Below are 23,831 nucleotides of genomic sequence, written 5' to 3' on the forward strand. Positions count from 1 at the left end.
CCAAAAGGCCACATGCTGCATGATTCCTTTTATATATGTGATATTGTGACTTATAATAAGAAATATACATTTGGTCTTCCACCCCATTTCTGGCATAGAGCTCCTAAAACCCTTGGGATTTCCTGTGAAGAGAGAGATAAAGGTGGCTTTCGTTATGTTATCGAGGTGACTTTTGAAAAACAACTCAAGGATAGAGGCTGGTTGCTAGGAGCACAAACCATGCAATTAGAGGGTTGGAACATTCATCCCCAACCTCCCATACCCCCCAGTTCTGGGGATGGAAGAGGGGTTGGAGCTAGAGTTCAATCACCAATGGCCAATGACTTAATCAACTGTGCCTATGTAATGAAGCTTCCATAAAACCCCAAAGGATGGGCTTTGGAGAGCTTCTGGGTTGATGAACATGCAGAGGTGCTGGGAGGGTGATGCGCTGGAAGAGGACATAGAAAATCCATGCCCTTTTCACATACCTTGCCCTATGCATCTCTTCCATCTGGCTGTTGATCCGTTTCCTTTATTTTTTAAAATATAAATTTATTTATTTATTTATTTATGGCTGCGTTGGGTCTTCGTTGCTGCACACGGGCTTCCTCTAGTTGTGGCGATCGGGGGTTGCTCTTCGTTGCGGTTCACGGACTTCGCATTGCGGTGGCTTCTCTTGTTGCAGAGCATGGACTCTAGGTGCGTGGGCTTCAGTAGTTGTGGAACGCGGGCTCAGTAGTTGTGGTTCGTGGGCTGTAGAGTGCAGGCTCAGTAGTTGCGGCACAGGGCTTAGTTGCTCCACGGCATGTGGGATCCTCCCGGACCAGGGGTCAAACCGTGTCTCCTGCCTTGGCCGGCGGATTCTCAACCGCTGCGCCACCAGGGAAGTCCCTCCATTTCCTTTAATATCCTTTGTAATAAACCTGTAATCTAGTGAGTGAATGGATTTCCTGAGTTCTCTGACTGGCTCTAGCGAATTAATCAAACCCAAGGAAGGGATTATGGAAAGCTTTGATTTATAGCCATTGGTCAAAAGTACAGGTGACCACCTGGACTTGTGACTGGCATCTGAAGCGGGGTGGTGGAGGGCAGTCTTGTGGTACTGAGCCCTTAAGCCGTGGGGTCTGACGCTATCTCTGGGTAGACAGTGCCATAACTGAGTTGAATTATAGGACACCCAGCTGGTGTCGGAGAATTGTTCATGTGGGGAAAGAATGTTTAATATGAAATGTCCAGAATAGACAAATCCATAGAGATAGAAAGCAGATTAGTGGTTTCCAGGGGCTGGGGGAGGGGGGATGGGGAGTGACTGCTAACGGGGACGGGGTCTCCTTTTGGGGTGATGAAAATATTCTGGAACAGGTGGTGGTTGCACAACATTGTGAATGTACTAAATGCCACTCAGTTGCTCACTTTATTTATTTATTTATTTATTTTATTTATTTATTTAGGCTGCATTGGGTCTTCGTTGCTGCACGCGGGCTTTCTCTAGTTGCGGCGAGCAGGGGCTACTCTTCGTTGCGGTGCGCAGGCTTCTCATTGCAGTGGCTTCTCTTGTTGTGGAGCATGGGCTCTAGGTGCGCGGGCTTCAGTAGTTGTGGTGCACGGACTTAGTTGTTCTGCGGCATGTGGCATCTTCCTGGACCAGGGCTCGAACCCATGTCCCCTGCATTGGCAGGCGGATTCTTAACCACTGCGCCACCAGGGAAGTCCTGTTCACTTTAAAAGTTGAATTTGCTGTTAATTTCCTGGGCAGGCTCATACCTGGGAGGCATGAGAAGCTGTCCTATGACAGCTTTCCAAGAGAGGTAAGGAGGTGAGTGGTGATAGCTTCCGCGAAACTCCTCCCAGGCCTCCAAACTCTGGGTTCCCAGGGGACCCAGGCATTCTGACAAGACTCAGATGAGGTCTGCGTGGCCTTTGTGGACAAGTGCAAGATCCTATGGTGGGACTGTCCCCTACAACTCTACCCACCTTACTTGCCCCTCAAAGTCTTGGTTTCCTTATCCCTAGAAAGGAACTGAGTCCCATGGAAATAAGAGGACTGGTCCAGCCTCCCAACCAGCTGCAGTCAGATGGACATGATTGTGACGTGAGCAGAGAGACGTCTCTACTAAGCACCTGCTGAATGCCCGGGGCATCACATCGAGAGCCTCAGCCCTCCACCCCCATAGCTGGGCGATAATTCCACTGCACAGAAACTGAGGCTGAGACCCAGTGGAGCCAGAGGCTTGGTGGGGCTCACACAGCTGGAGGTGGGGAGGGCCTGGACTCCATTTCTCCAGTAGGAGCCTTGCTGTGTGACACCCCTCCCTTGTATCTGTTGCCTGCACACACCCCATCACACTTTACACACCCCCACGATCTGCTTTGCACAGAGGCCCATCCTCTCTGAGGCCAGGAAGCTGGGAGTAGGCACAGGGATGGATGCCTGGGGCCAGGAGTCCTGAGCAGTAGAGCAAGGGCTGGGTACCCCAGGAGAAAGGATGTTCTTGGGGCACCCTCTACCCCTCTATCCTCTGGTGGCTGGACCTGATACCAGCCTTCACTGCCCCAGGCCCCAGCACCCCAATTCTCTGCCACCTCTTCTTCAGGCCCAGCCAAATGATGGGGGCCCAGAGTAGCTTCATCCCTGCCCAAGCCTTCAAGAAGCCCCAAGTCTGGGGCAGACAGAGCCAAGCACACACACTCCCAGCACTGTGGGGTCAGGGCTAGGCTGGAGGAAGGGATGGGGTTGGAAGCACCCTGCTGAGCCTGGAAAGGAAATGTCAGAGAAGGCTTCCTGGAGGAGGGGCTTTCTGAGTAGGGTTTTGAGGAATGGATAGGAGTTCCCCAGCTGAAGATGAGTAACTGCAAAAACACCCAGTTTATCAAGCACCTGCTATGTGCCTGGTCCTGTCCTTTACACCTCATTTGACCTTCTCTCCAGTGAAAGTCTCAATCCTTCCTTATTTTCCAGATGAAGAAATAGAGGTGTGATGGAGAGGAATGATTTGCCCCAGGTTGCACTTTCTGGCTGTTCTTTTCCTCTGCTTCCTTTGTTTTTCACTATCTTCAGCCTTTGACCCTAAGCAAAGAGGGGAGAGCAGGAATCTCATCAGGGAAGAAAGCCACCTCACCTCTTAAGCTCCTGTTGTGGAGTTTAGCACATAGTAATAAATCTTTTTTGAGAAAATTATTCTTCCCTCCAGTCCACCAAGCTGGGATGATGTCCCCATTTCACAGAAGAGGATACTGAGGCTCAGAGAGGCTCCTGAGGGGGGTTCCCCAGCATACCTAGGAGCAACCCCCCCATCAAAAAGCACTGCCCCCTGAAAAGCAGCCAAAGACCCCTCCCAGTTGTGGTCCCTGGAGTGTTTACTCTGCACCCACGGTGGGCGGGACCAGGCAGGCGGGGGCGGACAAAGTCCGGGGACTATAAAGGCTAGTCCAGCAGCGTCCGGTCAGTCCCAGCTTAGAGCTTAACTAACACAGCCATGCCAGGGCAGAGACCGACACCACCACACTGCTCTCCGATGCTGCTGATGCTGCTGATGTTCTCCTGGCTGCCGTCGGGAGGCGCCCTATCTCTGGCCCAGGAGCACTTCCCCGCTTTCCCGGGACCCTCATACGTGCACTCCAGTCCTGATGTCTCCAGATTCCGGGAGTTGCGGAAACGCTACGAAGATTTGCTGACCCAGCTTCGAGCGAACCAGACCCGGGAAGACTCGAACCCGGACCTCATTCCCCTTCCTCAAGTCCTGATAGTCACTCCAAAGCGTGAGTAAAATCTCAGAGGCCCCACCCTGGGCAGCTCCCATCATTTAACCAGTGGTTCTTAGACATAGAGGCCTAGACCTACCGCCGAGCCTCAGTTTCCCCATCCGTGAACCCAGCAAGAAAGTCACCCCTCGAGGCTGATGGGGGAACTAAAGCCTGGGTTTGCATCAGGAACAGGAGAGGCTTAGCCAACCTGAGATGTTACAACACCTCCCCGGGTGGCAGATGGGGAAACTAGGGCCAGAGAATCCAGAGACTCTACTGAAGACTCAAAGAGTCCGGAGAACCCAGAGACAAGGTCAGGCGAGGGGACATGGTCCCTGCCCTTGGATGTGAGGAAAGGGTTAGAGGGGGATTTCCAGTGGGAAGGATCCAGGGGTCCGGCGGAAGGGCGGGGCGGGGGAGGAGACAGAGTGGTGCGCAGAGATGCACAGAACCTGCTTGGGCTGGTTGTGAATCTGATGCAATTGCGCGCCAAGGCACTGCTAAAGTTGCACGTGACTGGTGCCTTAGGGAGGGAGTGGAGTATCTTCACGCCCTCCACCGAGCCTCCAGCGGAAGGAGGGGGTGCAAGGACATGTGGGCTGCGCTAGGAACTGGGAGTTGAGGGAAGGGTGTCAGGCCAGAAGGGAGAGCTCTTATCCCGCCCTAATCCCACTTGTGCTGTGGGACTCCAGGAAAACTTCCCTCTCTCTGAGCCTAGCGACCGGGTTGTGAGCCCTCAAACCTCAGTCTCCCCAGTATCCCCAACATCTGTACCAGCCTGGAGGTCTGAGAATCCTAGGGAGCCAGACACCCTTCATTTCTCAGATATGGAGGAAACCAGAGAGTTGAAAACACAGTAGCTCGTTGCTGTATCCCTAGCCCCGGGCACTTAGTAGAACTTCAGTAAAAGTGATTTTGGCAGCCAGAAGGAGGCGGAGCCAGCACTGGAATCTCAGTCTCTCTAAAAGATCAGATACACATTCATTCCTGCAAGTATTAACTAAGCACCTACTATGTGCCAGGCACAGTGGTGACCAAGCAGACAGAAATCCCCGCTGAGATTCTGGTGGGGGAGGCAAATAATAGACAGCCAAATAAAATAGGTCGGTGCCAATTTTAGGCAGGTTGGAGTGGTATGTAACCAGCCATGCTGAGATTCAGGGGAGGAGTGTGGCCGGTAGAGGAAGTAGCTTGTGCAAAGGCCCTGAGGTAGGATCTAGCTTGGGGCGTTGGAGGAAATGGGCACACACACACACCACCACCACCCCACGTCCGGCACACAGTAGGCCCGTGAATGACTGGTTTTCCTCTCTCCCATAGTGCGACTTGGACCAGGCGGCCACCTGCACCTGCGCATCCCCCGGGTCGACTTAACTGAGGGGCTCCCTGCAGCCTCCCGCCTGCATAGGGCTCTTCTCCGGCTGTCCCCGAGGGCGCGGAGCTCGTGGGACGTGACGCGGCCACTACAGCGTCAGCTCAGCCTCGGAAGCTCCCGGGCTCCCGCAATACGCCTGCGACCGTTGCGGCGACCGGACGAGTTGCTGGAGGCGTTGTCTTCTGCACAGCCCCAGCTTGAGCTGCACTGGCGGACAAGCGCCACCAGGGGGCGACGCCACGTGCGTGCTCGCACCCGGGACGGTTGCCCGCTCGGGGAGGGGCGCTGCTGTCACCTGCAGAGCCTGCGCGCGTCGCTCGAGGACCTGGGCTGGGCTGACTGGGTGTTGGCGCCGCGCGAGCTGGACGTGCGCATGTGCATCGGCGCGTGCCCGAGCCACTTCCGATCGGCTAACAGGCACGCGCAGATGCAAGCGCGCCTGCATGGCCTGAACCCTGATGCTGCGCCTGCCCCATGCTGCGTGCCAGCCAGCTACGATCCGGTGGTGCTCATGCACCAAGACAGCGACGGCCGCGTGTCACTCACGCCCTTCGACGACCTCGTGGCCAAGGACTGCCATTGCGTGTGAGCGGCCCTGGTCCTTCACTTATGGCACAAATGCAATGGAAATGACTTCAGTTGTCCTTGTCTGTCTAATGGGCTCGTGGAACCTGAAATACCCGATTCCTAACCATTGCTGTCTGCTCCCTCCTGGCCCAAACCTATGTATTTATGTTTGTATTTATTATTAATTTATTGGGGTGATCTGCCTGGGGACTGGAGGGCTGGGGAGGCGTGATCTGACAGGGTGTGTGTTTATGGAAAACTCTGGTAATAAAAATGAAGCTGTCTGACCTGACCCCTGTGGTGTCCAGGATGGAGCTGGTGACCTTGGGAAGAGCCCACCCCCGCTGGCCTCAATTCCCTCAGGGGAGCTGATATGAGATGACTGGAACAGTCCGGGGAATGGGTGGCAGGACGTTCTTGGGAATGCCAAGAAATTGGACGGTGCTCATGATGGCAATGGTCCTCAAGCGCAGCCGGAGACATCCCTCTCTCTATTTCTGTGCTTCTCTACCTCCCTATTCCTCTGCTTTTGTTTCTGAGACCCTTTTGGGTCTCAGTCTCCCTCCATCTCTTCTGATCTCTCAGTACTCCTGTCTCCGTAATTATCTGGCCCTGTCTCTATCACCATCCTGCTCTCTCTCCCTCCATGGGGGTCACCTTTCCAAACACAGGCAGCCCAGAGTCAAGTGCATTGTGTGTGAATCTGCCCCCGACTTGGAAGAGTCCCATTACCTCTCCTGTTTGTGGCACCTCCCTTCATGTTAATGATGCCTCTATCCTTTCATATAAAAAGAACAGGGAGAGGGACTTCCCTGGTGGCACAGTGGTTAAGAATCCACCTGCCAAAGCAGGGGACATGGGTTCGAGCCCTGGTCCGGGAAGATCCCACATGCCATGGAGCAACTAAGCCCGTGTACCACAACTACTGAGCCTGCGCTCTAGAGCTTGCAAGCCACAACTACTGAGCCCGTGGGCCACAACTACTGAAGCCCGCGTGCCTAGATCCCCTGCTCTGCAACAAAGGAATCCACTGCAATGAGAAGCCTGAGCACCACAACGAAGAGTAGCCCCTGCTCGCCACAACTAGAGAAAAGCCCATGCACAGCAACGAAGACCCAACGCAGCCAAAAATTAATTAATTAACTTTTTTTTTTTTTTAAAAAAGAGCAGGGAGAAGCAAGTTGTGAAGAATGTTTTCATGCACACCACATCTCCCAGGTTATATCTTTTCCTACTTAGGAGCTTGGAATTGCTGAGATGTACCAAGCCCAGCCCCTTCCCCACACCCACTTGCCTGTTCACCCTGAGGAACCGTCATGGGAGTCTGGAGGACAGGGCACCCAGCTTCAGCAGTGAGTGAGATGTGTCCCCTGTGAACCCCACCATCCAGAGGCAGATCTGAATGACTGCAGGTGCCCCTGAATGTATTCAGTGAGTACCCACTTTGTGCCAGGCCATGGCTGGGCACTGAGGACACGAAGGAACAACGTAGGCAAAAACCACTCCGTTCAAGCTCAGCTGAGTGCAGGGACAAATGAGTATAAATCATAAGTGGCTGATGGTAGTTAAGAATTGTGCAAAGAGGTCAACCCAGGCAATGCATTAGTGAGCAGAGGAAGACAGATTTTTGGCAGCAGGAGTGGGGGCTCGAGTAGTGTCTAGGGCAGGGATGCAGGGATGCAAGGAAGCTGGAGACCCTCATAGGTTGCCTCTCCCACGCTGGGTCACTCCCAGGTGTTTGGGAAGCCAAGGGAACCTCAAAATTAAACTCAATGTCAGGATCACCTAAAGGTAGCAGCTGCCATACTGAGTCTCTCCCCAAACATCAATTGTTGCCTTTGCCGGACACTGCTGCCCATGTGCCTTTTCACACCTCCAGGCTGGTCCCCCTGCCCAGTGTGCCTTGTCCTTTCTACTTCTCGAACACCTATGCATCCTTCAAAACACACTTCAGATTCCCCTCTTACATACAGCCCTTTTTAAACTCCTTCATTCATCTTCCTCTGGGTACCGTCGTTCCATCTCTCCTTCTGGCCCAGGCTTGACATCCCAGGACTGGGGGTGTCTGTGTCCAGCTCTGTCTCCCCTAGTTTGGGGGCTTGGCAGGAGTCGGGCTGGGAGCAGCTGACAGGAAACCCAGCTGAGGCATGAGCTTGAACAAACTCTTGAAATACACTGAGCTCTGGGAGTGATGAACTCTGCCTGAGGAGGAACCAGGGAAGGGTTCTCAGAGTGGCATTGGCATTGCACCTGGGCCTTGAAGGGTGCGTTAAGGTGTCTCAGCATATTAGAGCTAAAACAGCCTTAGAGGCCAATTTTAATCACCTTGTTTTACAGATGGGGGAACTGAAGCCCAGAGGGTTAATGGCAGAGTCAGGAAGTGGACCCATGCCTCCTGATGCCCAGACCAGAGTTCTGCATCTGTATTTAGATGCTTAAGAGTGAGAAAACATGGAAGGGGATGGCAATCTGGGCAAAAGGAAAGGCATGGGTAAATGTCATGAGAAAATGAAAGCTTCAGGAGGGAGGTGAGCTTGATGGGGAGGAGGCCCAGACCAGAAGGACAGAGGAATGGGAGAGGGCAGTGGGTTGGGCAGGGCTGGGTCACGCAGGTCTCAACCACCAGGCTAAGAATCTGGGGGCAGTGGGGAGCCATAGAGTGTGCGTGAGCAGGGGAGGGGCGCAGTCCCATTCAAGAGTTATAAGGATCCCTTTGAGGCTAGTGTGGGCTGCCCTGGGGGGCCAAGTCTGGATACCAGGCACCTGAGAAGGGGACCTGAGAGTGACAGAGGGGAGAGACTGGGGGTTGGGAGCAATTTGGGAGTCCCAGAGCTCTTGTCTTGGGAGCCCAGCAGCCTCATCTGTCCCACAGAATTTATTGGGCAATACTTGCACACCAACGGGAGGGTGACGACAGAATTCACACGTTGACCCTCCCATCCCTGTGTTGGGGTCTCTCCTTCTCCACTTCTAGCAGCCGAGTGGCCTGAGGAGCAGAGTGGTCTAGGGAGGGGGCTGCAGAGCCCCCCCTGGGGCCTCAAGGATGATCCTTCCCTGGCCCCATTCCTCAGATGGGAAGACTGAGGCCAGGGAAGATCCAGGGTGCCCCAAGTCACCTGGAAGGGGGTAGGCTGGAGTTTGAGATGTTGAAGGCTCAGCGCCCAGGGATCACATACTCCTCTTCATCCGATGAGGCCTGGCCCAGCGACTGCAAGTTGCAGTAGACAGGCTGGGAATCATGGTGGAGGCTCTCATAGTTCATGTAGAAGTTGCTGTCCTCTGAAGGGTGAGGCCTGTGGGGACAGACAGATGGGAGGGCAGGTAGAATTCAGGGAGCAGGCACATCAGCTTTGAGAGGCAAAGTAGTTCAGGGCGATTGAGTCCACTCCTAATATTTACATATGAGAAAAGTGAGTCATGGGGCAGTGTTCTCCCAGCGTGGCCCAACTTTCTGTGAGGAAAGCAAGTAAGGGGCAGTGATTCAGGGAAGATTCTGTGGATTCAGTATTGTAACGCTGTGGTCCAAGGACCCTGAGTCATTGTAGGGTTTTTTTCTTCCTTAAAGTTGAGATGGTTGCCCATTTTTTACATTAAATTGTAGGTTTTGTTTTCCTCTTGAAGAACTGGAAGCTCTAGTCACACCAGCCACATGAACACAAGTGGCTGGAGCTGAACCAGTGCCCCTTCAGATGGGAAATGTTTTCACCAGGTCCCCGGAAGCAACTGAATTTGTGGTCTTGATACAAAAATAAAACTCTGAGCCTCAGTTTCCCCAACCACAAAATGGATCAGGGAGGAGGTAGCTTCTTAGGAATGTCTTGCTATGGTGGGCAAGACACCCAGAGGAGAACTTTCCTGCCTCCAGAACATCCTAACACCCCCATCCCCGCTCCTCTTGTAAAAAAGGCCACTTTGGGTAAGTGGTGTCTATCAGTCATTTGTACTTTATTATAAATTACTCCAAATACATAAATGGTTGTATGGGGATGGAAGTCAGGGTTTGTTTCTTGCTTCTGCTTCTGACCTTGGGCATGTCATTCCCCTGCCTTCCAGAACCTCCATTTCTTTCTTTCTTTCTTTCTTTTTCTTTTTTCAGTCACACCGCATGACTCGTGGGACCTTAGTTCCCCGACCAGGGATTGAACCCGCACCCTCACCAGTGAAAGCAGAGCGTCCTAACCACTGGACCACCAGTGAATTTCCAGAACCTCCATTTCTGCAACTGTAAAATGTAGGTTGGGATTGACACATCCAATTCTAAACAGTGTTTTTAGAGGAGACTGGTCCTGAGGTCTTGGTGACAGCGAGGCAGAGGCAAACATCAGAACACAAGCTGCCTTAGGGAGTGTGATGCCTTCAACTCCTTACCTCAGCCCACTTCCACTTTTGAGCCATATTTGCATCTGCTTTGCGTATTCTCTTATTTCTCACCAACAGCCTCCCACAGGCCTCCCCACCTTTTGGATTCTGCTGCCCCCAAACCCAGCCATGACCCTCTTCCCTTACTGCTTGGATCCTCCCAGCCCCCTCCAACTTCAGTCCTGATGTCTTGCCTTCTCAAAACACATGCACAGCAGATTCTCTGTTCTCTCCCACCTCCAGGCTTTTGCCCTTCCTTGTGCCTGCCCCCCTGAAATCCCCTCCACTCCCTCATCCAACCAGGAAAAGTTGAACCCATCTATCTAAGCCCAGGCAACTTTGGAGGCAGGGCTTTGTGGGGTAGAGAGAGACACAGACGGCTTTCTTAGCATCTCCTATGTGTCAGAAGTAGACCGGAGTGCTGTCCCATTTTACAGAGACCGAAACGGAAGTTCAGAGACAGCCCTGGGTCACACGACATCTGAGCCCAGGCCACTGACCGCTACCGCAGAGCCCCGACTCTGCCTTGAACACCTGCCTCCTCTCTCCCAATCCTTGGCAGCCAGAAGCTGGGTTTGCAGGTCACGAGAGGGACGCTTGTCTCAAGCACAAGAACTCAATTCTTGTCCCAACTCCATGAGGCGGAGGGCTGTTATTGGCCCCATTTTATCGGTGAAGAAACAGTGACTCAGAGAGGTGGAAATGACTTGCCCAAGATCACACAGCCTGTAAGAGGCAGAGCTGGGAATTGAACCCTGGCCATCTGGCTCCAGAGTCTTGCAGGCAGATGTGTGTGGGTCACTCACCTGTGTTCAGCCCACTGGTGCCTGGCAGCTGGTTGGCCCACAGACATGTTCTCATAGTCAGAAGTGGAAGGTCCGGGCAGGGTGGCTGCTGGGAGCTTAGGGCTGAGGCCCCGGCTACTGTACCGTGGCTGCTGGCCCGAGCCAGACCTAGGACCATTCTGAGCAGCCCACGTTTTGCTCATGCCCCGGCTACCGCCTACCCGATGTCTACAGAGTCTCCACGCCAGCACTGGGCCAGCAATGGCGAGCATGAAGAACAGGCTTCCACTGGCCACCAGCGCTCCTATGGTTGTCATGGTCAGAGGAGGGGCACAGCCCACTTCCAAGAAGGCAGAGACGTTGTGCCAGGCGCCGGTGGACACATCCAGGCACCGCAGAGACAGTGGGCCAGAGCAGTTGTCCCGCCGGACCTCGTGCCAGGGTAATAGGACACAGCTGCAGTCAGCCCTCAGGTCAAGGTCACAGTGTTCGGCCAGTGCCCTGTCCACGGGGTCCAGGGGGTTGTTGGTCACATCCAGGACCTGAAGCTTTCCCAGGTGAGCAAAAAAAAGCGGTGGGAGCTCTCGAAGGCCATTCCCAGACAGGTCGAGATGAAGCACACTGCTGGCCTGCAGAGACTGGTTCTGAGGCAGCCGGCTCAGGCTTTGGCCACTGAAGTTCAGGCATGTGTCCGTGAACTCCCTGGTCCAGTCCACGTCCCCCGAGGACACATGGCACGACAATTCCTGGCTGCCTGGATGGAACAGCAGCAGCAGCGGCAACAACAGCACCCATACCAGGGCGCCCCCCATGCAAGCAACCTAGGCAGAGACACCAGAATCCAAGCCCCAACCTCAGTCTGGGGTCACCCTCCCCCTCGCCACGTATGTTCGTTATATATATTTTTAATAGCCGAGAGCAGCTCAGGCCACTTCTGAAGTGTTAAAACTTAGCCCTTCCGCTGGTGGCTCCTCTTTGATTGGCTCTGGCCCCCTGCCTCAGTCTCCCCTTCTGAGGAATGTGTGCCTAACCCGGATGCCTCAGGGGCTTGGAAGGCGAGGAGGAGACCTGACCCAGACAGCCCCTTCCCCTTCTCTCAGATCAGCCACTTCGGGCTAAGTTGCCCAATTTCCCCGAACATTTCGGGAGCCCTCTTTGGCCAAGTCGGGGACTATATGCAAATGAGCCATTGCCCCGGAAACGACCCCGCCCCCTCTGCCTTTCTTTTCCGAACTGCAGGCTGCTGGCGGCCGGGGGGGGGGGGGGGGGGGGGGGTGGTCTGCTGACGGGGTCCCACCAGCTCTGGTTTGCACAGACCCAAGTTCTAGTGCCTCCGTCCTACCTTTCTGGTCCCGCTGCCACGCCTTGGCCTCGGTCGTGCTCTAGAAGTCTCCGGCGCGGAGGGGCTGCGTCGTGGCTCACCTGGACGCGGGGGGTCAGAAGGTCTGACCCTCCGCGGATCCGGATCCACTGTGGTGCCTGGCGCTTCTCAGGCTCTACCCAGCGACTCAGGGGAAGAGGAACTGGTGTCGGCTGAAGCGCAGAGGGGAAGAATGAAGAAGATACAGAGACCCGCCCCCCCACCCCCACCCCGCTGAAAGGCCTCAAGGACCAGGATTCTTAGGGGAAGGGCAGGGGCAGCCTGCTTCCTTCTTACTGGAACCCAATGACTACACGTCCCCCAGTAACACCCCAACTAACTGCTACCTCATCAACTCACTTCCTGGTCTCAGCTCAGTTGACTCCCAGCCCATGCATTCATTTATTCGTTCAACAAACATCATCCATGCTGAGCCTCCAAGAGACTTCAGCCCTGTCCAGTTTCTTCAGGAGCAACCAGTCTCGGAAAAAGACAGAACCGGACACAGGCGTCCCAAGTCTGATGGGGTCAGGTCAAGGCCACAGTGAGGGACGGGGTACTGGAAGCTTTCCTGGAGAGGAAACATTAGAATTGGGGTTTCAACACATGAGTAGGAGTTTGCCAAGGATTCCTTGGCAAACAGCCTTTGACTTTCCAAGCTCCTAGCCTCTCCCACAAGCTCAGAGCTCTCCTCACGTACAAATCATGCCTCCATGCTGCAGGGGGGATGTGAGGAGGGCTCCCTGGGGGAGGGGATGTTGAGTCTGGGGCTTGGAGGATGAGTTGCAGTGGAAGACAGAAACGAATGCATTGCAGATTCCAGGCAGAAGGCACAACAGGAGTAAAGGTCCTGCAGCTTGAGAAAGCATGGCCGGCTGGGACAGCGTCGTTAGGAGTGGAGTGGCTGGAAGGGACAGACTAAATGGAGGAACTGGTGACATGGGCAGGTTGGGGAGGCAGCACAGGCCTCCAAAGCCAGGTGGAGGAGTGGGGCTTTATTCCCAGGGCCAGGCAGGTGTGTGAGCAGGGGAGGGGCACTGTGTCAAAAGATTCTTCTGGAGTGAGTCTGGGGTCTGGAGGTGGGAAACCTTTTGAGGAGCCCAGAGTCCCAGAGGGAGAGGGGGAGCTGAGTCAGACCTGAGGGATAGTGACACAAGAGAGATTGAGGAGGGAATGAGTACAGGTAGGCTGACAGAGAGTCTCAACCTCATTGGGGTCCAGGCTTCAGGCAGACCAGGTTCAAATCCTTTCCCGCCCCTGGCTCACTGCTTGACTTTAACTGTTCTGTACCTCAGTTTCCACATCTGTAAAATGGTACCTCAGTTTCCACATCTGTAAAATGGGATGTCAAGAGTCTTTCCTGGACTCTGGGAGGCTGGAGTCTACTCCCCCACGCTTTCCCCTCTCCTCAGACTCTGCCCCTTTGCCATCTCCAAACTCAGACGAATGGTCAAAGGTCTTGAACTGAGACTTTGGGGAAGGGCTGCAATTTGTTCTTCAACAGCCCAAAGATACTCACTCCTAGTAAAAAACAGGAAATCACAGCAACTCTGAGACACTGTTTGATTCCATCTATCAGATGGGCAAAAATTCAAAAGTGTGATGACACCCTGTGCTGGCCAGGCTGTGGGGAAACAGGCAACCCCACACATTGCTGGGGGAGCATCTGTAGTGCAGCCCGATGTAAGGCATCCTGTCACGGGAATTATGAATGCACATGCCCACTGATCCAGCATCCCACTCCTGGGACTCCTGAATATTTTCATGTTTACAAAATGACAGGGGCAGGAACTGATGAGTGGATAAACTAAATGTGGTCCATCCATACAATGAATATTATTTGGCCATAAAAAGGAATGAAGCTCTGATACACACTACATGTGGATGAACCTCAAAAACATTATTCTGAGTGAACAAAGCCAGACACAAAAGACTACATAGTCTATGATTTCATTAATATAAAGTGTCCAGAACAGGCAAATCCACAGAGACAGACAGTAGATTAGTGATTGTCAGGGGCTGGGGAGGGGGATATGGAGAGTGACTGCTAATGGGGATGGGGTTTCCTTTTGGGGTAATAAAAAGGTTCTGGAACTAGATAGGGATGATGGTTGCACACACTGTGAATGTACTAAAAATCACTGCATTGTTCACTTTAAAGTGGCTAAAGTGGTAAATATTTTGTTAAGTGTACTTTGGACAATTAAAAAAAACTCACCTGAAACTTACAAGATATTGTAAATCAACTATGCTTCAATAAAAAAAAATTTTTTAAGGCAAAAAGATGACAGAGCTACAGGATGATTCATTGCAGCATTGTTTGTTTTATGAAAACAAAAATTGGAAACCACCTAAGGGATTGATTAGATCAATAGCAGTTCATCTATCCTGAGAGGTGCTACAGAGTCATGAAAATGAAATTATAGATCTCTATGAAACAATAAGGAAAGACTCATTCATTTCCTCCACAAACCATTATTAAGCTCCTACTGTGTGCCAGGCACTGGTCTAGGAGCTGCAGATACAGCCATGAACAAAACAAACTCCCAATCCCCGTGGAGTTCTTGTAGTAGTCGGGGAGGCTGGAAACATGCAGAATCTATCAAGAAAATATGGGACTTCCCTGGTGACGCAGTGGTTAAGAACCTGCCTGCCAATGCAGGGGACACAGGTTTGATCCCCGGTCCGGGAAGATCCCACATGCCGCGGAGCAACTAAGCCCATGCACCACAACTACTGAGCCTGCGCTCGAGAGCCTGCAAGCTGCAACTACTGAGCCTGCATGCCACAGCTACTGAAGCCTGTGCACCTAGAGCCCCTGCTTTGCAACAAGAGAAGCCACTGCAGTGAGAAGCCCGTGCACTGCAATGAAAAGTAGCCCCCTCTCGCCACAATTAGAGAAAGCCCGCACGCAGCAACAAAGACCCAACGCAGCCAAAAATTAATTAATTAATTAATTAAAAAATATGTAACAGGTGGCAGAGAAAGTAAAGTTGGGAAGCAAGCAGGGAGGGTGGCAACTTTTTAATGGGATGATCAAGGGAGGGTTTATTGCAAAGGATAAGGGGGCTTATTGAGTACGGAGGTGGGGGAAGGGCATGCAGGGAGTAGAACAGCCTGTGTAAAGGCCCTGGGGCGAGAGTGGGCCTGGGTGAGAGCAGATGTCTTCAAATGAATATGTTAACTAGTGGGGGGGGGGGCGCAAAAAGCAGCTTCCTACAGAAACTTTTTTAAAAAATCTATTTATTTTTGATTGCGTTGGGTCTTCGTTGCTGCGTACTGGCTTTCTCAAGTTGCGGTGAGCGAGGGCTACTTCTCATTGCGGTGCGCAGACTTCTCTTGCTGCAGAGCACTGGCTCTAGGTGCGCGGGCTTCAGTAGTTGTGGCTCACGGGCTCTAGAGCGCAGGCTCAGTAGTTGTGGCGCACAGACTTACTTGCTCCGTGGTATGTGGTATCTTCCTGGACCAGGGCTCGAACCCATGTCCCCTGAGTTGGCAGGTGGATTCTTAACCACTGCGCCACCAGGGAAGCCCCCCTATAGAAACTTTTGTTGAAACAGGAAAAACAAATACCCTGGGGTTACCTCTTAGTGGCAGATGGATGGGAGGGAGAAGCTCCCCATGTATGTTTTTATCTTTTTTCTTTTAGAATCCTATCATATCATGTGAATACAAATCACAGTCAACACGTTCAATCCAAACATTGAAATCAGCCAACAAGCACACACAAGAACTCAGGCTTTTAGGATGAGAGGAACAGAGGGGCGCCAGCTGGCGGGCCTGGGTGTGGGTGGATTCCAACACTGAGGCCTCTTAGAATAGGAGGAAATGAGGAAATGAAGTGAAGGAAATGAGGAACTAAAGGGCCATATACTCAGGCTTGAGGTGGGCTGTGTGGGCGTGGGATAGGCCGGCTTGGGGCCTGAGACAGTGGGTTCTGGAGGTGGGTCTGGGGGAGCCTGGGGCCTGGGCCTTCCTGCTGCAGCCCTGGCAGGCCATGGCTAGGCTGTGGGAAGAGGGGCTACACTGGCCCTCAACCTGGCTGAGAGGAACCAGAAGCTTCCAGAGGGCTCATCTTCATATTCCCCCTCCTGCCCATATGAGTCCCAGGCAGGGCCAACCTGTCATCACAGAGACCTCTGTGGAGCCTCAGAGACACCTAGAGACCTTCAGAAACCCCAGAGAAACCCAGACATCCCCAAGACCCCAGAGATACCTAGAAGAAATTCAGAGACCACTCCCAAAGACAAAGACAGGGATGCGGGGAGTGCCCTGGGGTAACCCAGGCTCAGGGCCACCAACTTGTGGTCCCACAACTTTGCCACATTTGCCCAACACCCTCTGATCCCCTGTACACACCCTGTGCTGGGTGAGGCCTCGGTGTGTCCCCAGGAGTCCCTAGTCTGGGGAGCTGGATAGGGGCCAAGGGTTTCCCCTCCCCACATCCACCTCCAGTCCTGTCCCGAGGCTCTCACACTTACCTGGAATCAACCCCTCTCCACCTCCGAGCTTCCCCAGGGCGAGGCCTCTAAATCTCCGGCCTCAGCCCCTTCCTGCAGTCTCCATTCTCCTTGTGACAGCCTTTGAACTACCGGCACCCCCATCCCCTGGCTCTGGTCTAGCTACTCTTAGAGTCCAGTCTCACCCCAGGCGGGGTGGAGGGCAGGTTGCTAGACAGCCCAAGCCACAGTAGAAGCCCTTTACAGGGCCTGGGGATCTTGAGGCCTCTGAGGAGCTCTGGAGCTGGCTGGTCAGGACCACAGGCAGTTATGATGCCCAAGGGCTGGGCTAAGGTGGCCAAGCCAACTTAGGGGCAAACCTGGAATGTGAGCAGACTCCAGCAACTGCAGACCTCCATGCGTTAATTCAGCAAACAGTGCACTGAGCCACTTCATTGCTGTGTGACCTGGGGCCAGTACCTTAAACTCTCTGTTCCTCCACTTCTTCCTTTGTAATTTTTAAAATAAATTTATTGATTTATTTTTGGCTGCGATTGGTCTTCGTTGCTGCACATGGGTTTTCTCTAGTTGTGGCGAGTGGGGGCTACTCTTCCTTGCAGTGAGTGTGTTTCTCATTGTGGTGGCTTCTCTTGTTGCCGAGCATGGGCTCTAGGTGTCCGGGCTTCAGTAATTGTGGTCCGCAGGCTCCATAGTTGTGGCTCGCGGACTCTAGAGCGCAGGCTCAGTAGTTGTGGCGCACGGGCTTAGTTGCTCTGCGGCATGTGGGATCTTCCTGGACCAGGGCTCAAACCTGTGTCCCCTGCATTGGCAGGTGGATTCGTAACCACTGTGCCCCCAGGGAAGCCCCAATTTTCTTTTAAGGTTTTTTTTTTTTTTTTGATGTGGACAATTTTTAAAGTTTTTATTGAATTTGTTACAATATTGCTTCTGTTTTATGTTTCGGTTTTTTGGCTGGGAGGCATGTGGGATCTTAGCTCTCCCACCAGGGATCGAACCCTCACCCCCTGCATTGGAAGGCGAAGTCTTAACCACTGGACCACCAGGGACGTCCCTCTGCTTCCTCCTTTGTAAAATGAGGACAGTAAAAACCACCGTGCAGGGTGGCCGTGAAGGTCTGGGAGACGAATGTGAACGTTAGCATGTGCCTGGTACCGGGCCGTGTGTGACTAATACACCAGCTGAGTGTCCCAAGGGTGGGGGAGGTGTAAATGGTCCATCATGCACAAAAATCAAATTCAGAAGGTAAAGCTTGATTCTTAATGTAATGGAAAGACCTTATTTGAGGTCACATGGCTTCGTTGGTTATAGTAAAATTTTAGAAGCCAAGAATGCCTTTAGGAGAGGGGTGGGCAAACAAAATGTGGCACCAGGGCAGCTGCGGTCGGCAAGCACCCTCCACCTGCCAGACCGGCATTTCTTTGCTGAGGCTGCTCTGGTCACAGGAGGCCACAATGTTGGCCCACACGGCTCTCCTGGGAGCAGTCCTGACCACAGACGGAAGGAGAGTTGATTAGAAACGCCTCGGATTCCTCCTCCCTCCTCCGTCCAGTAGGACGTCTCTGAGGCACTTGCTCTTGGCGGGCTTCTTGAGGGCCCACTGGGAACCCAGCCTTGTGGAGCCTGCTCGTTGGCACCCCTGCAGGTCCCCGTCTCTCTTCTCACCCGGACCAGGGCTTCCTCCCAAATAAGTACTGTCTTGAATTCCAAACTCCAGTCTACTTCCAGGGGGCCCCAAATTAAGATAGGTGGAGGAATATAAAGAAACATTATAAGCCATCAGATTTTTAAAACATTTTAAGTAATTATAAATAGCAGCAGCCAAGCACTGGCTATTTAAGAAGCATTAAGCAATGTCATCTTCACTATAGCTTCTTGAGGTAGGAACTGTCATTACCCCCCATTTCACGGACGGGGAAACTGAGCCACAGTGTGTTTGAGTAGCTTGCCCAAGGCTCTACAGCAACCGAGGGTGAGCCCTCAAACCGTGTGGTTAACCATTAGGCTACACTGTGCTCAGACAAGATTCATTTGTCTGCATCTACGTAGAAGCGTGTGCAGAGCCATTGCACGGCACACGATGACAATCTGCCGCTCCTGGATGCGCAGGTTTAGACTTGACTTCATGGTAGTGGCTGCCTGGGGGTGGCGGGGCTAAGAAGGTTATTTAGCTTATTTGCTAGGTTTTATTTAATTTATTTTTTACTTTTGGTAAGATTTCCTTCCTTCCAGAAATATTTACTGAGCACCTACCAGATGCAGCAAAACTCTCACCCTTAGAAAGGTGAATTGGGGGAGGGGTGGGAGGTTGGGGGAGATCTGAAGAACCGTAAATTAGCAAATTTAAAGGAGGTTAGGAAATAATAGGGCTGGGGAGAGGAAAAGTTAAAAAGAATTTGGGGGATTTGGAGAAAGACAGGGCGGTTTGCAGTTTTGAACAGGGTTCGTCAAAGAAAACCTCTCGAGGGAAAAAAAAAAGAAAACAGACAAAAAAGGAAAAAAACATGTGCAGGTAAGAGCTCAAAATGAGAACACTTTGGGGGGGATGGGAGAACTGGGTGATTTTTTCTGTATTTTTCTTCTTTTTGCCATGAAATAAGTCAGTACATAAATATGTAAATATATATTTGGAAGCCTACTTGGGGGCATGGGCAAGGTCAACAGAGGTGTACCAGATTCCATGCCTGAAACTTGGGGTCTCAAGAGCCACTCCAAAGGCGGGGCCCGCTGGGACCCTCCGGAGTTGTGCTTGCGAATCTCTGCTGCCCTCGTGTGGCCAGGCTTGGGATTTCAGGTTCTGGTGGCTTTGAAAGAGGCAGAGAATTGGTCCCTCCCACTTCTCTGACTCCCAAACTCCATCCCGACCAACACGGGGAGGATGGGGGGAGTTCAAGACGGTCTGTGTCGCTCTCAGGCTGAGACCCCTGAAGGAGGGCACTGGAGGCCTCAGACCCCAGAACAGAGGGGACGTTGCTAATTTTTAACTCATTCGGTCGGCAACAGGTATTTATTAAGCGCCTGTGTGCCAAGACTTGTAAGTGCTAGGGACATAGCACTGAACAAAATAATCGAATTCCCTGCCCTCACAGAACTCATGGGTTACTGGGGACATTGGCAATCAACGTGCAAAAATAAGATTTGCGGGAAAACCCAACAGGGCAATGTGATCCAGATGGCTGGAGGGCCTCTCTGAGGCCTGAAGGACAAAGAGAGGCGGGCTATGGGGAAGGGCCGGGGAAGGGCTGGAGAAGGGTGTCCGAGGCCGGGAGGACAGCCTGTGCAGAGGCTTTGGGGTGGGAATGAGCTGGGTGCAGGCAACAGGATCATGGACAAAACTGCCCAGTTTCTGGTGCTTAGTGAGCATCCACTCTCCAGTGCTGTTATTCAGCAGAGGAAGCCCCCCACCAAAAGGAAAGAAAAGACCCCTCCCCCTGTACCGCCCCGGGATCTTAGGACTTTAGGTTGCCATGGAAACTCCACCACAGAAAGAGAGGCGGAGCTCCAGAGAGAGGTGGTGAGGGAGGGGCGTTGCCAGGGCACCCCAAAGTGGGACCCGGTGCCTCCATTCTCTAATGTGTGTCCCCCGGCGAGTGACTCCCCGGCTTTGAGCCTCAGATCTGCAGAACTTTCTCTGTAGCTGCGATAGGTTTCTCCCTCCCCCATTTCTCCCTTCCCTGCTCTTGAGGTTTCCACAAAATGCCTCCAATCTCCCAGAGTATCCCAGACCCAGACAGGGAGCTGGGTGCACTCCAGTGAGTGGGGTGCTGCCTCTGGGTCGCCCATGTGTCTCCCTTCATGCTTCTCTGGGCCTCAGTTTCCCCATTCTGTAACATGGGGAGAAAAAAATTCTGCCTCTCTCAGGAGGCTGCTGGGAGGATTTTAAGGGATGGTCAGAGCTGGGCGTACCAATTCCTACTGATTAGTTTGACTCTGGAAAGTGCAGGGCGGAGGGGCGGAGTCTTGATTTGTGAGCTGTGGAGCCATGGAAGGTGCTGGAAGCCTGGCAGTGTGCTGGCTCAGGCTGAGCTTCGCGGAGGATGAACGGGGGAGTGAGCTGTAGGTTTGACTGAGGCTCCTCCATTCAGTCCTCCTGTGTCCCTTCTCTCGCCTGAGTTCCTCAAGACCCTGAGAGCCTGGGAGCTGAGGTTCAAGGCCACACAGCTGGACCGACAGCGCCAGGGTTCAAACCCAGGTCCAGATCCTCCAAGCGGGGAGTTCCGCCTCCAGGTGATCAGCCTTAGGGTATAACCCCCATTTCGCAAACCCGAGACTACAAGGGTTTGCTGGCTGTCCAAAGAGTCCAGCCTGTCTTAATGACCCTCCGCCCTGTGTCCCTTCACAACCCCCTCTCCCCGTACTTGCTCCTCCCACCAGGTCTAGGCTGGAACCCGCAGCCCAGCCTGCGCCGGTGCTCACCAGCTGCTGTGGCTTCTTCCCTCCCGGTGTTGTTTGGGTTTTAATTTTTGTGTTGCACTTAGAAAATTACCCATAATTACAGCTTCTGAAAGGAAACGTCTCACGACGCAGACCCTGCTCCCAGCTGTGGCCGCCTCCCACGCACGGCTGAGGAGGGGTTGCAGGGGTCTCCAGCCTGGATCCTGGCCCCTCCCCGAATCCCTCCCTCCCCCTGTCCCCCCCTCCCCATTAACCGGCTGCTTCCACCTCCTGTGGAGAGGAAAAACCATCATCGGGAAAAACCAAACTAGCCTTCCCAACGACTCAAGCAACATATTTATGGACCCCTACCGCTGTGTCTGCAGGGAGAGCAGATCCAGAGGGAGGCGGAAGCTGCCAACAGATGACTTAGGCATTATTTTATCGTAACAGTGACAAGTCCAGCCAAGGCTAGTGAAGAACCAGTAATCTGGAGGAGATGGCCACGGAAAGCAAGGAGTTAGGGGGAGGGAGAGATGGAGGAGGACGAGAAGAAGGGGAGGAGGAGGGAGGAGAAGGGAAAAGAGGGAGAGGAGGAGAAAGAGAAGGGCGAGTGGGGGAGAAGAAGGAATAATGCGGCCAAAAGTCGAAGGAGGCCAGAACAGGCCAGGCCAAGAGCCAGAGAAAAGAGCGCTCCAGGAGGCAGGAACGGCCAGTGCAAAGGCCGAGAGGTGGGTCTGAAGAATGGAAGGGTTGGAAGGGAGTGAGGGGAGGGATGGCTCCTCCTGCAGGCAATCCCCCTGCCCTACAAGCAGAGCCGAGTTCGGGCTCTCCCAGGCACCGACCCCGACCTGAAGGGGCTGGGGTTTGGGGGCGTCGGTGGTCCCAAGAGTCAGAGACCCAGCTCAGGGCTGCAGTCCTCGGCAGCCACACGGGGGCGACCGAGAGCCGGCAAAGGAGCCGCAGGTCTGGGGCCCAGCCTTAACCCTTAGCGCTCCATGCTTACCGTCCCCCGCCCCCACACCGGCTCCTAAATCAATTCTCTGGCCTACCAGGTCCTCCTGAGCCTCTTACCGGGTCAACCTCCCTGCCTCCTCCACGCCATCCCGATCTACCTGGCAGCCCCATGGAGCTTCTTAAAATCCTGACGCAGATCCCGCCCCTCGCGGCTACACACCTTCCTGTGGCTCCCTATTCCTTTTAAAACAAAAGGCCAACCCGTCCCCGCCAGGAATGGCCCGACCCGTTTCCTCCTTTCCCCCTCGCCCTCCTCGCTCTGCCTCCAACACTTTAACCGTGTGCCCACCTCAGGGCCTTTGCACTTGCCGTGACTACAATCTGAACATTATTCTTCCAGATCTTTCGGATCCACCCCCTCCCCTTATTAATATATATATATATATATATATATATATATGTTTTTGCAAGGCGTGCTTTCTGGTTGGTTGTGCACGCGGCTCAGCTCCCCGGACACCGCATGGGGGCTAGAGCTTGCTCTTCTCCGACTTTTCCGCCAGCGCCGAGGCAGTGTTTTGGAGATCCGTCCCTGTTGCCATGAGAACCGCGCTAGTCTCTCCCGCCGGCCGCGCCTCCCCCTCCGCAGCTAGCCCCGCCACGGGCGCCTCCGTCTCCCAGCCTCCCTCCCTCCGCCTTCCGCCCCTGCGGTCGCCCCGTCCTCTTCACCGGGGTCCCCTCCCTCTGCCCATCACGTGGAACTCCCTGAAATTATCCTACTGTTCGCCAGCTTTTGACTGTCCGCCTTTCCCATCAGACCCTCTGCTCCACAAGCAGTAGCAACGTGTCCCGACTGGGTCCACAGAGGCCGGCACACAGGAGACACTCAATAAATGTTTGTGGGGAGGATGAAGACTCACATCGACTCAAGGAACCGGAGCTCAGAGAGGGCCATGGACCCGCCCAAGGCACACAGAATTCTGGGGAGCAACAGAGCATTAGGAGATAAATGGGGGCGCCTGGGGGGGGGAGCGTCCGTGGGAATCACAGCTGTCACCAATACACTGTGTGGCTTGGGTGAGTCACACCCTCTCTGTGCCTGGCCGGGAGTCTTTGTTGGAGAGCGGTGATGGGAACGGGTATTAAGATGAGGGTGTCCTTGACGCCCACGTTCACCGGTGGCCCCCGGGGCATTGGGCAGTCCCCATCTCGACGTCCGACTGAAGCTGGCCTGCCGCGCCCCCATTAGTGCGCAGCGAGGGCCCCTCCTCCGCGCCGGCCAGGGGCCCGGGAGGTCTGCGGGAGAGGAAGTTGGGGGAGGGGACGACCGGCTGGACAGGAAGTGGGAAGGGTTGGCGTGTCCCCCCCTCCCCGCCGGCTGTGGCCCCTCGGGATGGAGGCGGGGCTGGGGCCGGCCTGGCCCTTCCCTTCCTCTCCGCCTGTCTGGAACCGCAGTGGTTCAAGACTTCCCGCCCGGCAGAAGACCTGGGTCGGGGGGAGGCCGTTGGGGGACTTCTAAGAGGGAGGCATAATGGGGGGTCGGCCGGCAGCGGGAGGGGCGCTCCGATCAACACACAACACACGACACAGGAAATGTGAGCGCACAGCCACACAACACACGTCCCAGGGGGCCAGCAATACACCCATTCGGGGAGGCACACACACTAGTGCACAAAACCTGACGCGGCGTCACTCGGCCCCGCACGGCCGCTGCGGACACATAACCACCGTCGCAGAGCCAGGGACAGTTGCCCAGACAGCGACTGGGTGCCTGCCAACCCCCCACGCACAACGACGCACACGTGCACTCACACAGGAACTGCGTGTTTACACACACACTTGTGGTCGTAAAAAGAAAAAAAAAACCTATGGCA

At 53.9% G+C, this 23,831-nt stretch overlaps 2 protein-coding genes across 2 annotated transcripts; one reads left to right on the plus strand and one right to left on the minus strand.

Moving 5' to 3' along the window:
• The first annotated feature begins 3,434 nt into the window (after nt 1-3,434).
• GDF15 (growth differentiation factor 15) lies at nt 3,435-5,941 on the plus strand. The gene is made up of 2 exons (XM_060092174.1): nt 3,435-3,741; nt 5,047-5,941. Exons 1-2 carry the CDS (start codon nt 3,459-3,461, stop codon nt 5,688-5,690), a joined length of 927 nt encoding a protein of 308 aa, XP_059948157.1. The 5' UTR covers nt 3,435-3,458; the 3' UTR covers nt 5,691-5,941.
• A 2,881-nt stretch (nt 5,942-8,822) lies between these two features.
• Nucleotides 8,823-11,624, minus strand: LRRC25 (leucine rich repeat containing 25). The gene is made up of 2 exons (XM_060092175.1): nt 10,834-11,624; nt 8,823-8,961 (listed from the first exon to the last, which is right to left on the minus strand). Exons 1-2 carry the CDS (start codon nt 11,622-11,624, stop codon nt 8,823-8,825), a joined length of 930 nt encoding a protein of 309 aa, XP_059948158.1.
• Nucleotides 11,625-23,831: the final 12,207 nt, after the last annotated feature.

The sequence above is a fragment of the Mesoplodon densirostris genome, chromosome 3, assembly GCF_025265405.1.
Source record: "Mesoplodon densirostris isolate mMesDen1 chromosome 3, mMesDen1 primary haplotype, whole genome shotgun sequence".
Lineage (NCBI taxonomy): Eukaryota > Metazoa > Chordata > Mammalia > Artiodactyla > Ziphiidae > Mesoplodon > Mesoplodon densirostris.